The sequence below is a fragment of the Silurus aristotelis genome, assembly GCF_946808225.1.
Source record: "Silurus aristotelis genome assembly, chromosome: 12".
Taxonomy (NCBI): domain Eukaryota; kingdom Metazoa; phylum Chordata; class Actinopteri; order Siluriformes; family Siluridae; genus Silurus; species Silurus aristotelis.
The window spans coordinates 13,758,453-13,773,363 of NC_139585.1; the positions used below are offsets into that span (position 1 = coordinate 13,758,453).

The 14,911-nt window shown below is 35.6% G+C and overlaps 1 protein-coding gene across 1 annotated transcript; it reads left to right on the top strand.

The window, feature by feature from the left end:
* Positions 1 to 245: 245 nt before the first annotated feature.
* On the top strand, positions 246 to 10,495 carry rab40b (RAB40B, member RAS oncogene family). The gene is made up of 6 exons (XM_083556060.1): positions 246 to 465; positions 4,784 to 4,844; positions 5,622 to 5,682; positions 6,704 to 6,781; positions 6,987 to 7,209; positions 9,469 to 10,495. Exons 1-6 carry the CDS (start codon positions 324 to 326, stop codon positions 9,738 to 9,740), a joined length of 837 nt encoding a protein of 278 aa, XP_083412186.1. The 5' UTR covers positions 246 to 323; the 3' UTR covers positions 9,741 to 10,495.
* Positions 10,496 to 14,911: the final 4,416 nt, after the last annotated feature.

The window sequence follows — 14,911 nt, forward strand, 5'->3', positions numbered from 1 at the left end:
AAGCGTCGCACATTAGAGTCTTTATTCCCAGGGACATAACGCAATTCCTCGACAGCATCACAAAGATCAGAACAAGCTGTACTCTGGGTGTGGGGGGGGAAATCAAGCGAAATGTCCAGTAAAAATAATCTCAGCTCTGGAGATTGTGATTAGAGGAAAGCAAGAAAGAGTAAAGATTTAATAAATACATATATATATATATATATATATATATATATATATATATATATATATATATATATATATATATATATATATAAAAAAGAAATAAATAAAAAAGATGCCGCTCCAGACTGAGCCATGGAAGTGAGCGCGCGGTGAAGATGAGCCACAGGAGCAGCCCAGCTAAAGCGTACGATTTCCTGTTGAAATTCCTGCTAGTGGGAGACAGTGATGTGGGCAAGGGCGAGATATTGGCCAGTTTGCAGGACGGGGCTACAGAATCTCCTTATGGATATAATATGGGTAAGTCTTTAAAGATGTAAGATTTATTGGGTTTTTTTCTCTCTCTTTCTTCCTATTCCCTTTTCTCCAGCCTACTTTGTGTTGTGTTTTCTTTTTTTTTTCTGAGAAGGTCTGTGTTTATATGTGTGATCGAGAAGTTCATTTACAGGTACAGTACTGTTAGTAAGTAAAAAAGAAAAAAAAATGTAAAGTTCCTTAAACATTAAAAAAAATAAAAGTTTCCTGTAATGTTTTAAAATTTGTTCATTATGCCACAAATCAGATAATGTTGAGATGTTCCTCTCAATATGAAGAAGGTGTAAAGGGTTGCAGCTTGACATAAGCTAATGGAAACAGTCCAATACGGATGGATGGATGGATGGATGGATGGATGGATGGATGAATGGAAAGAAAGAAAGAAAGAAAGAAAGAAAGAAAGAAAGAAAGAAAGAAAGAAAGAAAGAAAGAAAGAAAGAAAGAACTTTATTGTCATGGCAGAGTACAGGTACACAGCAACAAAATGCAGTTTATTATCTACCAGAAGTGCAAATATCACTATTGCGCAAACTTAAGAAGTGCAGATAAATATGTAAATATATATACAACAAATAAATATTAAGGTTCTGGGCAGTGAAAATGTGTTAAGCAAGAACATGAAATGCTGTTAAACAAGTGCATTAAGAATATACATATACACACACAAAATTAAATTAGAGCATGATGCATTAGAGACAATCTATGTATAGAAATATGGGATATATACATTTACAATATGAGATGTACGTAAAAACATATAGAAATGTTATACACAGTGCATGTACAGATGATATCTAGATGATAGCTATATAGGATAATCTGGGATATGCTATGCATTTACAATCATATACAGTAATATTTATCGAGAGGAGATACAGAATGTACGGCATAGAACAGAACTGCATGATGATTACTTGCATTAAAATTAGTAAAGAAAAGTGAGCCATCAGTGTTCTAGTGGGGTAGGATATGTTCTTTTATTTTAATTGAATGTGTTAGGATGCATTTACTTGGTTTGTTTGCTCACCATTTATAGATTAAGAACCAGACATTGACTTATCATTAGGAGCTGAACTCTGGTAACACATTACCTACTCTGGAAAAGAGCTGCTCCTCTGGGACCAGTGTGGATTGAAACACCAGAGGGAAAATTATGTAAATGTTGGAAATAGTGGCACCTACAAGCCTACCTGTTCGTAAACAGTGTCTCCTAAGGTGCATACTTTGGATCGATAAGTGTAGGGATTGTTTATTACATTTATAAGTGTCTTGGCAGCACAGACCTTTTCTTATCTTTTAAAAAATATATATTTTTAAGTTCAGTTTTTCCTGGCAAGACTCTGCATAAGTTGATGTTTTGATACTGTAAAAATGTGACCCATCAACCATCTGTAGCTCTTTTGTAAACATTAGGATTGTTCAGACGTGCTGTTGCCTTCTGTTGTGTTGTCGGCGTGACCTATTGCATCATAAATTATTACAGACTTTAAAACTGCTTTAGATTTCACTTAGTCTTATTATAGATCATTTTATTAAAAGTCTAAATGCTAGTAGAGTATTTGGAGACTCATTTACATATGATTGCTTTTTGTTCTGATGTGTAGAATGGGGAGATTAATGACAGATTGACTTTGTTTCTTGTGACAACATATAATGGGAATCACAGCCTGTTCGTTCCATGTCAAAGATCACAGAATATCTTTCCAAGCTGTTTTATGTTCATCCCACCGACAGTGTTATTTTGTGAGTGTTGAATGCAAACAAGGAAACAGGGGATTTATGTGATTCATGTCAGAAGAACTGCTGGTTGGATTTACTTTATGTGGAACCTTTGGCTGGCAATTACAAACAGACAAGCCCATCGCACTTTGTTGTTGACACAGGATATATTGAATCCAAACGGTTCCAAGATTAGATTCCTGGTGGGAGAGTGATGCGTACATCGAACATTTGCCATCCTCTTTCTTCTTGCCTTGAAGTTTTCACAGTTGATTCATCTACTGTGCTTCATCTTTGGCATCATTTTTCCTCCTTAGACCTCCACATGCAGTTGCCAAGATAGTATTATTCTAAAAACAAGACTCTCTAAGATATTCAAGATATCCTGACAGTCAGTATACTAGCACTGTAGCCCTGTGATTTAGTTTAACAGATTGGAATTAATATGGGTAAGATGATAACCATGCGGAGCTGCCAGATCGCAGAAGGCTTTTTTCTGTCTGGCACAATTATTATGACTGTCATAACCACTTACATAACTCTGCTTTCCTCGGCACTCAGGCACTAAACATGATGAACCAAGTGGGAGTGTGAACCCAGCCAAGGTTTGCTGGCAATAAAAGCGTTGAATATACAGATGTTTGTCTAAGCGCTTTTGTGTGACCCTCTTTGGAAGACTGTGTTCCCAGAATGAATGTTTATAGAAAGATGCCTTTCTCCGTAGCCTGTTCTTCAGTGCGTCACCGACAAATGAAGCTTCTCCGCTTACAACATTCAAAGCTGAGAAAGAAACCTCACAGCTGAAGATTAAGCCAAACATTTCTCTTAAATGTTTTGAACGGAACTTAACATTTAAGGTCAGATAGTGATAATTTCGGCTTGTTTGTGCTGCTTGGTTAATAAAACAATCCGTCTCCTCAAAGATGGAGGGAACACAAAGGGCATTTGTGTTGTGGTTTGGTCTGTTTTGTTGTACCAGCGAGTGTGTGCCGGTGATAGCTCTGTGAGCCTGAGGTCTAGAACGTCATCACCTACTACAGATTTCAGCTTTCCTACTGCCTCTTTGCAGTTGTCTGTGTTCCATCATGTCAGAAAACTGTCCAGGCCTCGTTGCTGTTTTGTGTGAAGGAAGAGAAAAGATGTGCACTGAATAATTGCTCAGAGAGAGGAACAAGTTGCTGTGGAAAAAAAAATCTGTCAGATGAATCAGAGGTTGCCTACACAAACAGGAAGCCTGCTTTTTGGACAAAAAAAAACCACATGGGTTAAAATCATATATATATATATATATATATATATATATATATATATATATATATATATATATATATATATATATATATATATATATAAAACCCTGCTGGGGTTCAATTAAGTCTAGGGTGGAATATTTAACAAAAGCAGTGCAGTTTAATTTTTTAAGGACATAAATCCACATTGAAAAAGTGTTCAGGTCTTTACTTTATTCTTCTAAAGTCCCTTACAGTGTGACTCGACTGGTAACAGAAACACGTTGATTGTGTTATGCTAGAAAGTTTAACAGACAGTTGAAAGAAAGCCATTGCACAATGTTCTGTTTGAGGACATGTTCTGTTTAAAGCATATCTTCAGATTATTTCTGGTTTCCACATCTCAGTCTCATGTTAATGCCTGCAGAGTTTATGATAAAACTTTTCAGACAATGACAGATCTATAACCAAACCGTGTCACTTAGATATGCTTTAGAAAAAGAAAAAAGAGTATCTCTTCACAGTATTGGCTTTCAGCTCTTCAGAAGTAATCCAGGTGATCAGTGTGTGTGCGTGTGTGTGTGCGTGCGCGTGCGTGCGTGCGTGAATAAAATGTACATGTGAATAAAATGTGTATGTATATAATAATGTATGTACTGTATGTAGGAAGCAAAATGCTGGAGTTTATGCTTAGAGTGAAAAATAAAACACTACTTGGCATGCTCATATAGCTAAATAATCAATAATAGTGTGATGATTTTACCATTACATTTACATTTATGGCATTAACGCCCTTATTCAGAGCGAAGGAGGGTTAAGGGCCTTGCTCAAGTGGCCAGCAGTGGCAGCTTTAAACTTGTGACCTCTAGATCCAAAGTTCAATGTCTTAACCATTGAACTACCACCATCCTGAAGTAGATTTTATTTACCTTTATCAGCACACTTAGAATTTTCTTATATTTGTTAGAAATTTGTCAGCAATGGCATTTTTATTAGTTAAACATTGAAATAAATATTTTGTCAGTTTACAGTTACCTGCATTGTTACTTAACACCCACAAGTGAAGTTAGTTACTTTTATCATTTATACTATTAACATACTGTACATAAGTCCCAGTAAGCAACTATAGATACAAAATGATTATATTATTTGATATTATTTGAGTGCAATATTATTAGACTGTGATTTGCCTTACAGCCTGAGCCCTGCTCTTCATATTGTTCATATTATAGAGGATATAATGTCATGTAGTGAATATTGTTATTGTCAAAAATCTTAATGGTAAAACATAACCCAAACATTAAGAATACAATTCTGGTACTTTCACCATTTATTTCTGTTGTTTTCTTCTGCAGGGATTGACTGCAAAACCACTACCATACTGCTTGATGGGCGTAGAGTCAAGTTACAGCTTTGGTGAAAATATATACATATTTTTTTCAAATACAGTCCTGAATAAAGAAATCCACTAAGATTTCAAATATGAATCTTATAATGCTTTTGACAACAAATCAAAGAACAGAAAATGAGCAAGAATTAAACAAATGCCCTCCTGAGAGCTCTGACTCACAATGTACTTTTTGATGTAAAAAACTGTTTGGAAAGATAGAAACAGAGTAATTCACTTTACATTGTCTTTTTGTACACAAAGATAAAATCACGATTAACAGACTTTTTTCTTTTTCTTTTTCTTTCTACCTGCCACACCTGATGCAGTCCATAACGGGGCCTTATATTATAGTCATAAATGGAACCAGGCTTGATCGAGCAGAGAAAGAACCACAGGAATTTGTTGTTATAACCATTAAAGGTTTCATATTCTTGACATTTTGGGCTTGGACTATATTTATTGCCCAGAAGTGTATACCAGAAGTCTTGAGTATAGAAATTTTACCATTAGTGATACATAAGTCTTCGTAACATTCCTGCATATTTTCTTTAATCCTCCATCTGTGCATGAATAACTTAATTGAAGAAAGTTTAAAATATTAATAATAATAATAATAATAATAATAATAATAATAATACATTCTCTATCCCTGAGCCCTGAGCTTCTGCTCAGCATGCACCTGAACCCATATACTTTACAAAGCCACAAAGACAGCAACCTCTGAACTGAAGTTGCCCTGTGTATGCTATTGTTTTCCTTAGCACAAAAATACTGGACTGAGTGTGGTAATGTTTATATTGCAGGGACACCTCTGGACAAGGGCGTTTCTGCACCATATTCCGCTCATACTCCAGAGGAGCACAGGTACACGCTTGCATGTTTCTCAGAAAATCTCTTGCATTTGAGAATTGAAAGAGAGAGAGAGAGGATTTGGGCAGTGCATTTTGGAGGAGTTATTGAAATTTAGCCAGAGTTTTGAAAAGCTCCACCCAGAGATCAGCAGTTCCTGTTCAAACTGTGTGGTATGTGGTTAAACAGGGGTGGGTCGCTACTGTTAATGTGACATTTCCCGTGGTCAGACCCAAACACACATGAGAGTCTCGTCCACAATGAGAGGAAATAGTTCCCTTAAATGACACCCGCACTATGTCTGCTGCTTTATGCACAATATTATATCTGGGTATCTGTGCTCTGCGGGAGCTAATAAAAAATATTACTGGATCCCTCATTAAAAGAGTAATAAAGTAACTGGGCTTACTGCATAACCTTCAGCTTTCCTGCTGTCACCTGGGAACTTCTTTTTATGGACTGTGTATTCAGCAGGGAGTGAAACATGATGATACTGTATGCTAGTAAACATTGCACTTAAAAAACTTGCTGATACATACCTGTACAAATTTGTATTTATCCATGACTGACAATTTGTGCTTTTACACTTTTTAGGGTTCCATTGAATGTTGTGGAAAATTTGTAAACATGTTGTTCCTTTTTTCCTTTTTAAATTAAACCCCAAAACATTTTATGTTATCACAAAGCCTTTTCTCCTGACAGAACCATCTCCTTACATTTCACCATATCAACAATTATGTTTTCTTTTGTTAAATAACAAAACATGTTTGATCTGTTAATTATTACTATCTGATACTTGCAGTGGAGATTCTGTTAAAAAAAGTCTCTGTGGCTCAAATGTTGCTATATAGACAATAACGTACTTGCACCGTCAGAGCTGTTGTTCCAGGAAATAAATTAGCATCATCAAACATAATCAATCTTCTAACCAATCAGAATAGAGAATTTAATATATACTGTATTTTCTTTATGCCATATAAGACCTACTACCATTAATTATCTAATGTAATGTTTTTTTGTTTTTTGTTATTTACAGGGTGTTATCCTTGTATATGACATTACAAATCGTTGGTCCTTTGACGGAATTGACAGATGGATTAAAGAGATTGATGAGGTAAAATATTCCCATGCTTATGCCCTCATTTGTCTTTAAGATTCTGATAGCAAATCATGTATTAGATTTCTGTGGTGTATATGAATATAAATATAAGTAGGTAAATGTTTATATGGACTACAGAAAACTGTAAAAGTCTGCATGTCTCTGTTTGATTAGATGTGGCTAAAATGTTTTGTAATTTATTATTATAATTAATTCCCAGCATGCGCCAGGAGTTCCGAAGATTCTTGTGGGGAACCGTCTGCACTTGGCATACAAACGCCAGGTGACGACTGAGAATGCCCAAGCCTTTGCTGAGCGACTGGGTGTCACATTTTTTGAAGTCAGCCCTCTGTGTAACTTCAACATCACAGAGTCCTTCACAGAGTTGGCACGCATAGTTCTTATGCGGCACGGCATGGAGAGACTCTGGAGACCTAACAAAGGTGCCAGCGCCAAACTATTTAATTATTTACAGTCTAAAGTATCATGCTGACTTAGGCTTTAATTCCATTGCGTGTAAAGGTAGGGATTTAAATGTATGATCACTGTCCACTTCAATAGGAACACCTGTGCATTTATGCCATTATCTAGACCGCTAATCATGTGGCAGCAGTGTAATGCATAAAATCTAGCAGATACAAGCAAAGAGCTTCAGTGATCTTTGTGATTTTATTTGTGACCTGGATGTTTGTACCAGATGGGCTGGTTTGAGTATTTTAGACATTGTGATCTCCTGGGATTGTCACACAATTGTCACACAAGAGACACAAAAGTATCTCAAAATGGACAACACATCCAACCTTGAGGTGGATGAGCTAAGATTGTACAAAAGAATGTACATATACAACTCCTGCCATCCAAGAAAAGGAATCTGAGGCTTTCATTTTTTTCATTTCACATGCTTATGAGTCTAAAGAGTGCTTAAACAATCCTCTTATGTCTTCTGACCTCTCTTATTAACAAGCCATTTTTGCCTATAAAACCATCATCATTGTTTTTTGCAGAGAGATCATACTTCATTCTGATGTTTGATGTAAACATTACCCGAAGCCCTTAAACTGTATCAGCATGCTTTTATGCATTGGCTGATTTTATATTTGCAAGAATAAGCATGTGTGCATATCTTTCTAAAAAAGTGAATGATCTATCTATCTATCTATCTATCTATCTATCTATCTATCTATCTATCTATCTATCTATCTATCTATCTATCTATCTATCTATCTATCTATCTATCTATCTATCTATCTATCTATCTATCTATCTATCTATCTATCTATCTATCTATCTATCTATCTATTACTTTTATTGCTGGTTTTCACTTCAATCCTGTTTAGTTCTACGTAAATGACCTCATAACTTTACACAGAAATTACATATGCAGCCAAAGAATGCTTCATAAACCAAAAGCATGCAAAACTTCCACAGCCACTTTGGAGACACCCAGTGGTTAAATTCCAAAAGCCTGGGATTTAAACAAAGCTGTTAGAGAGCAAACATAAACAATGTGAATTTAGGGTTAGTTTAACTTTAATTTGTGGAAATAGCTCTGTTTTGGCTGTAGCCATGATCAGCAAATAAGCTTTTGGTAAAATCTATCCTAATAATACAAGACATCCTTAGTTTTTTTTTTTTTTGTACTTTTATACAACAGTTGTCCCACTAACGAGTAAAAAGTTTATCCCAAATGGAAGATTTTCTGGTATTTATAGAAAGGTGGCCTGAAACCAGTAAAGCAATGCACACTTTACAATATTTGAATTACCCTCTATCTGAGCTGTATCTGTGCGTGTGTGTGCGAGTGTATACGTCATATTTTCTCCCCAGGCATTTTCTCTTGTGCCGTCAGTGATACTTTGCAATATAATGCATTACTCAACCCTAATAGCTTTATTGTCACTGAAAGATATTAGATTTTAATCTCCTTTCTAATATCACCTCCAGCTGTCACTAAGCACCTAAAACAGAAGTATTGTTTTGTATGCAGGCAGACAAGTAGTGTCTCTTTGAAGACACTGACTGCCAGTAAACACATAACAGGTTGAAGTTTTGAACAAAATACAAATGCAATTAGTAAAAAGTCACATTAAAGATTATTTGTGCTGAGGAAGTTAAATTCTTTTAATGTACAGAGACGTATTCTTATGACCTTTTATAACTCTTTTGTGGAAAGTATCTTGTCTTTTTCTTTTATTTGTTGGTTTTCTTTATTGTCTGTAAAGAATAGGAATCGCCTGCAAGGAAAAGTAAATCTTTGCTCAAAAATTGTAGGTGTTCCTTTGCGAAGTCTCACATTTTATTATGAACAGCAAATGATGAGGCTGACACACAAAATTATCGGTGACTGTTTAAGATCAACTAAATGTTCCACAAACCTGTAAGAATTTACTTTTGTGCCTAAAGCAATATGGTTATGTAACAAATCCAGTTGAATTAGATGAATTAAAAAAAAAAAAAATTATTTATTTAATATTTTTTTTATAATTTATTTATTTATTTATTTTTTGTATGTGTGTGTTCTGATTGTGTGAAGCACCACGACAGCTTAAATTAATTGCCCCAAGGGGATAAATAAAGCTCTAAACTAAAAAACTAATAACACTGATAAATCTAGAGAATGTATCATTAGATCATCTCTCTCTCTCTCTCTCTCTCTCTCTCTCTCTCTCTCTCTCTCTCTCACTCTCTCACTCTCTATGCAGTGTTGAGTCTGCAGGATCTGTGCTGTCGATCCATCGTCTCCTGCACTCCTGTGCACCTGGTGGACAAACTCCCTCTTCCTGTTGCCTTAAAGAGCCACCTGAAGTCCTTCTCCATGGCCAACGGCCTCAACGCCCGCATGATGCACGGGCGCTCATACTCCGTCATAGCCAGCAGCGGCACGAAGAGGAACGGAACGAAGAAATCCAAACTCATCTACCCTCCCCTGAGCCCATCACAGAGCTGTACGAGGACCACGTGCAAGATATCGTAGTCTTGACTACACAGTCTTCACTAACAAAATCAACAAACAGTTACAGTTCACTGCTCGAAGGGAACAGGGTTTCACTGAAGTGAGGGATATTTTTCGGTGGCTAAGAGTCTGTAATCCTTTCATCAGATACTTGGGATGTGTCCTTCATATTTATAACTGAATGTGATTGCGCAAAGAGATTGAACAGACCCATGAAAAGGAATTAGTGTCAAGCCATTACATCACCATATTCTTCATATATGTACAGAAAAATTCATCCTGTTTGTAATTGATGGGATAAAAACACATGGCACTGCTGTATAGCTCTGAGGATGTAAGCGGTCTTACTAAGACTCAGATTAAGCACAGTGGCAGTAAACAAAGTCCTGTTTTGAAATAGCTCTTTTTACAGTGGACCTAGTTGATAATACCAGCTTGTTTCTTACTCTTATTCTAATTCTCTTCAGGGTACATGCATTGAAAGAACGTCAGTGTTGAGAAAAAGCACCTCTTTGTATTGTGTATTTAAGTCATGTTGTTTGATACAATGTTGTTCTTTTTCTTAATTATTGTTATGCACCTGAAAAGTGACCAGTATTGTAATATTTTATATGGAGTGACACCAAAGACATGGGAGATCGAAGAACCTAATTAATGCTAACGTGACTTTTTGTTACCAATTCAACACAACAATTTCAAATACACTGCAGATCAACAGCAATTCCTAACTAGCTATTAGGTTCTTTTTCTTTTTAATAAAAGCGTTACCAACCAGATTTGATCTGTTTGACATTTTTTCATGCATTAATCAGGTCATAAAACACTGTAAATCTATCAGTACTTCTAAAAGTAAATCTTAAATATTTAATGTAGTTTTAATGTTTTTAGGAGTCCTACACAATAATTGTACACTATAACTATCTGTAAATATAAAGCTAGAAAAGCTGCTCGATGTAAATGTTATTGCAGAACAACATAACGGTTAGAAACAACACCCTTTCATTGTTCTAAAAAGTGAACCCCTGAGGCACTGACTAGAAGATCCACAAGTCTTGAGTCAGGCTGAATCGCATGGAGTGCTTGTCGTGCTCTCTTTGGGTTGAAGCTATTTCAGAACACCTACAGTGCGCTTTATTAGGATGTGAAAGTACAGCACATTCCTCAGCCCAGATTTCTTGAAATAAACTCAGTACTCATAACATTACATTAGATTTTTACATCATGCCCTTCTTGATTTCATAACATGCCCAGATCCCAAAAGCAGCTCATAATTGCTCTATATACAGTACACACTGCTGGGCATAAAAAAATAGGCCAAGCCCAAAGTGGCAAAAATATTAAACTTTAATGGTCTAATCAACAAATCATTAGTCACAATTTAACTGTTGATCTCTTCCTGCTTTATCAATCCTGGCTCCATATATGAGCTTGGTAAACTTCATTGGGTGTAACAGATAGCTGATTAAAAACTAATCTTTTTATATAAAAAAAAGATTCCAACAGATATTTATGAAAGATTTTGTATACTTTAACATGTATTCGCTTTTGTGTGTGCTTTAATTTAGCATCAGACATTTTATTAATCATTGTAATTTTACATTTGCTGAAAGGAAAACAGTATCGAAGTGAATTTCTTTGTTTCTAGTTATTCCCATACAGTTCACTACAGCAAAACTAAACAAGTAAATAGAGGCACATGAGGTCTCCCACGAGGCCCATTTGATTAATTCTTACTCATTTTCTGAATAATTTAAATTTTAAAATTATTCAAAATTATTCAAAATTATACTAATTCTGTCAAGAAATTCCATGACAATCTTTTTTTTGTTTTTTTTATCTATCAGCATGCATACAGTGTATTGCAGTGTATCACAGTATAAAAAACAAAACAAACTTCCCTAATGGCCACCCATCCCCTTCCCTTGAAATGACCTGCTTTTAAGGTGAGTTCTGGCAGGAGCAGCTCTGTTTTTTGAGCATCAGAGCTACAGTAATATCCTAGTGAGATAAAAACAGGTAACCATACTGTACATACTCTTTAGTGGAACAGCTGGCAAAGCCGACTGATTGGTAATGTTGCAAAACACAAGTGATTTTGGTATACTACATAAGTATTATGGATCTAGAAATACTTGAAAAACATTACAATCTAACAGTAATCAGATACATATATTGCAAGCATTTTGTTCAAACTTGTTTATGCTGATCATTGGAAGTCTACAGAAATTGTGTGATAGACATTACAGTAAAACAAATAGTTTATTTTCTTATACATATTTACTTCTTTATATAATCATATATTTAAAAGAATATAGCAGCATGGTAGATGATAGCTTTGAGCTGAAGAGCCAGCAGATGGCATGCTTGTTACATTACTGAGCTGTGTATCAAGGGAAAGACTTTAAGGGTGGCTCAAGAAGACATCTACAATATGTAATAAAAATGATACAGTCACTTCCAGCAATAACCAGTAAACCAGGGTAATGTAGACATGCCTAAATAATGCAGGGTCCTTGAACATAATAGACAATGTGAGGGTTTAACAATACATTCCACATGAAATACACATATGACTAGAGTTGTGGGATTGCACTGTGAGATGTCCCTTTAAATAAATAAATATATAAATATTAATGTAACAGGAAATGAATTGACAAGATTAAACTGACAGAATCCAAAACAACTGACAGGCAGGATTATAGGAGTCTTTACAGATGTATTATTTAAAAACACTTAAATCAACCTTGACAAATGAATGCAAGGGACAAAAGCACAAGCTTTAATACTTGACCAAAAAAACCCATCCAAACCAGAAGCAAACAATTAATGTACCAAGGTTTATGCTTGTATACAATCTTGAATCTTTATTGAGAAGGGACTGTATAAGATTTAACAGATTAAAACTACACATGTGGACTGATGGTATTGTTTTAAGCAGCTACAAGAATGAGAAACTGCTCATGCATCGGCTTTTTGGCCTTCAAATACTTTTGGTTTATATAAGATTAACAGGCTCACTTCCTGTTGTCCATACATCTTGAAACCCACAATGGGCTCTTTGCAAAGTGGTTTTTTTAGATTCTCACCACAAGCAATGTTATTCAAATGGTGCTATTAAGGCAATATATTTTGACCACTTTCTTTTGTCCTAACCCTCATCCCTCCATGTGTGGGGAACAGAAGCCACAGACAGACAGTCTGCAGGTGTGTCTGTGCATACAGAGCCAAAACTCATCAGCCTAGCAGACTGCCATCTGGCCAGGAGGGGAAAAAAGCTTTCTGAGCGGGCCACCTCGGGTTTTATGATCATTAAACTTGTCCAGTTGTCAATTTTCAGTCATTTTGATCCAAATAACTGCTTTGCCCTTGTCTGAGCAAGAGAATGTGCTGTGCATTATTTGTCTCCTCATGCCAAATTATTTTTCAAACTCACCACAGTTTAACAGTACTGCCAAACTATTTAAAGATAATCATTATGTAATCTAGATTACAAAATTCGACCGTACGTTTCCTGTAACAAATTGGTAATAGTTATCATTATAAATCATAAGCAGGAGAAGACAAGAATGGCTCCAAGCCACACTCCAAGTCACTGCACATAGATAAGGTTGGCAAAGAGAAAAAAAATATTAATTAGCAATTATTTAGTAGCCTGGTTGCTCTTCCAACCTTGTCTGCCCTCACTTCACCACACATGTACAATCACATCACCTACAGCACATCATTTCATTGAAAATCTTCCAGAGTTGTCCATTTTGAATATTTCAGCATCTGACACCACAGAACTTGATCAGGCAACTAAAATCCTAGAGTCAGATTTTCACTGTTCCATGGATGAATTCTCTTAGATTAAGAAAACTGAACACCATGTTAGCTAGCCACGTAACTACAGGCCAACGTCAAACTTCCCCTTTATCCTCCCTCTAAGCTCCTAGAAAATGTTGTAGATCATTTAAAAAAGTTGTAACTATTTAATTAGGATGTATTGAGTGTATTGATGGGTTATTATATATTTTTTTGTATTTAAATCCTAAAGCTATTCTATTTTCCTGGTTCATCCTACAGTTTCTCAGGCAGGCATATGCTTTTTAGTGTGTGCATGCAATTCAATTATATAGTCATGTTGAGTTCTACCAGTTCAGTCTTTTTGAAAGTTGGTGTGCATTTATCCAGTAAAGTGTTGCATTTTGTTGGACTGTTTAAGGTGTAACTGTCAAATAAGGATAGCTTTTAGATTGTGTGTATTTAGTACAGTGCTTTTTCATATTTACTTAGCCTTATGTTTGAAGATTGTTGTCCTGCATTTCTTGAGTAAATCTCACAGCAATATTTATTTGAGTGAACACAGAGTCAAGATACTGTTTTTACATAAAGTATCTATCCATAGATCTGGTGATGTACGAGAGTTAATTAAGTATTGCTATGTTTTCTGTCTGCTCCAGTTTTACCAGTCAGCAGATGGAGCAGTAGATAAACACATTCAGTACAGATATTTCATAGTGGAGGATCAAGAGAAATACAGGAAGTATTTTTGGAGCCTGAATGTGTCATGTAGAAATTGAAGAAAAATCTGTGCACAGACTGAGCTGTGAACGCCCCATGTTTAGTCAGGAGAGGATTCACACCTTCGGTAATCTCTTTACCTTCTAAATACTCTGCACCAGTATTAAGCTCTCAAGCCATTTTGCTCATAATATTGAGAAGATCTTTAAATAAATGCTGTGCCTAAACATAAAATAGAGAAAACAAAGTAACCATTGGGATGGACTTTTTTGGACGTAAGTTTTCAACATGTGATAGGAAAAATGTCTATTTTTTTTTCAATCTTTTAATCAATTTCTGAGTTTAAAGATGTTATTGCTGGGGATTTGTGGCAGTAAGTGAGGGATGATGAAGGGCCTTGCTCAGAAGAGTTGACACAGTGACAGTTGTCTGCAGTCACAGAGCTAACAACAAAACTGTATTAAATACCCATGAAGGAATTATAATTCTCCTTATTGGTTTAGAATAAACGTGGAAGCAAAATAAAGCTATGGGAAGCAAGAATTGTGTTTATCCCTAGTTATAACTTATTCTAGGAAGGGCCACATGCTAAATGGGATCCAAAACATCATTCATGTACACATTCACACAGGCATTCATGCATATGGAAATTAATTTTAGCTAATCCACACACTAATGTTTTTATTGGT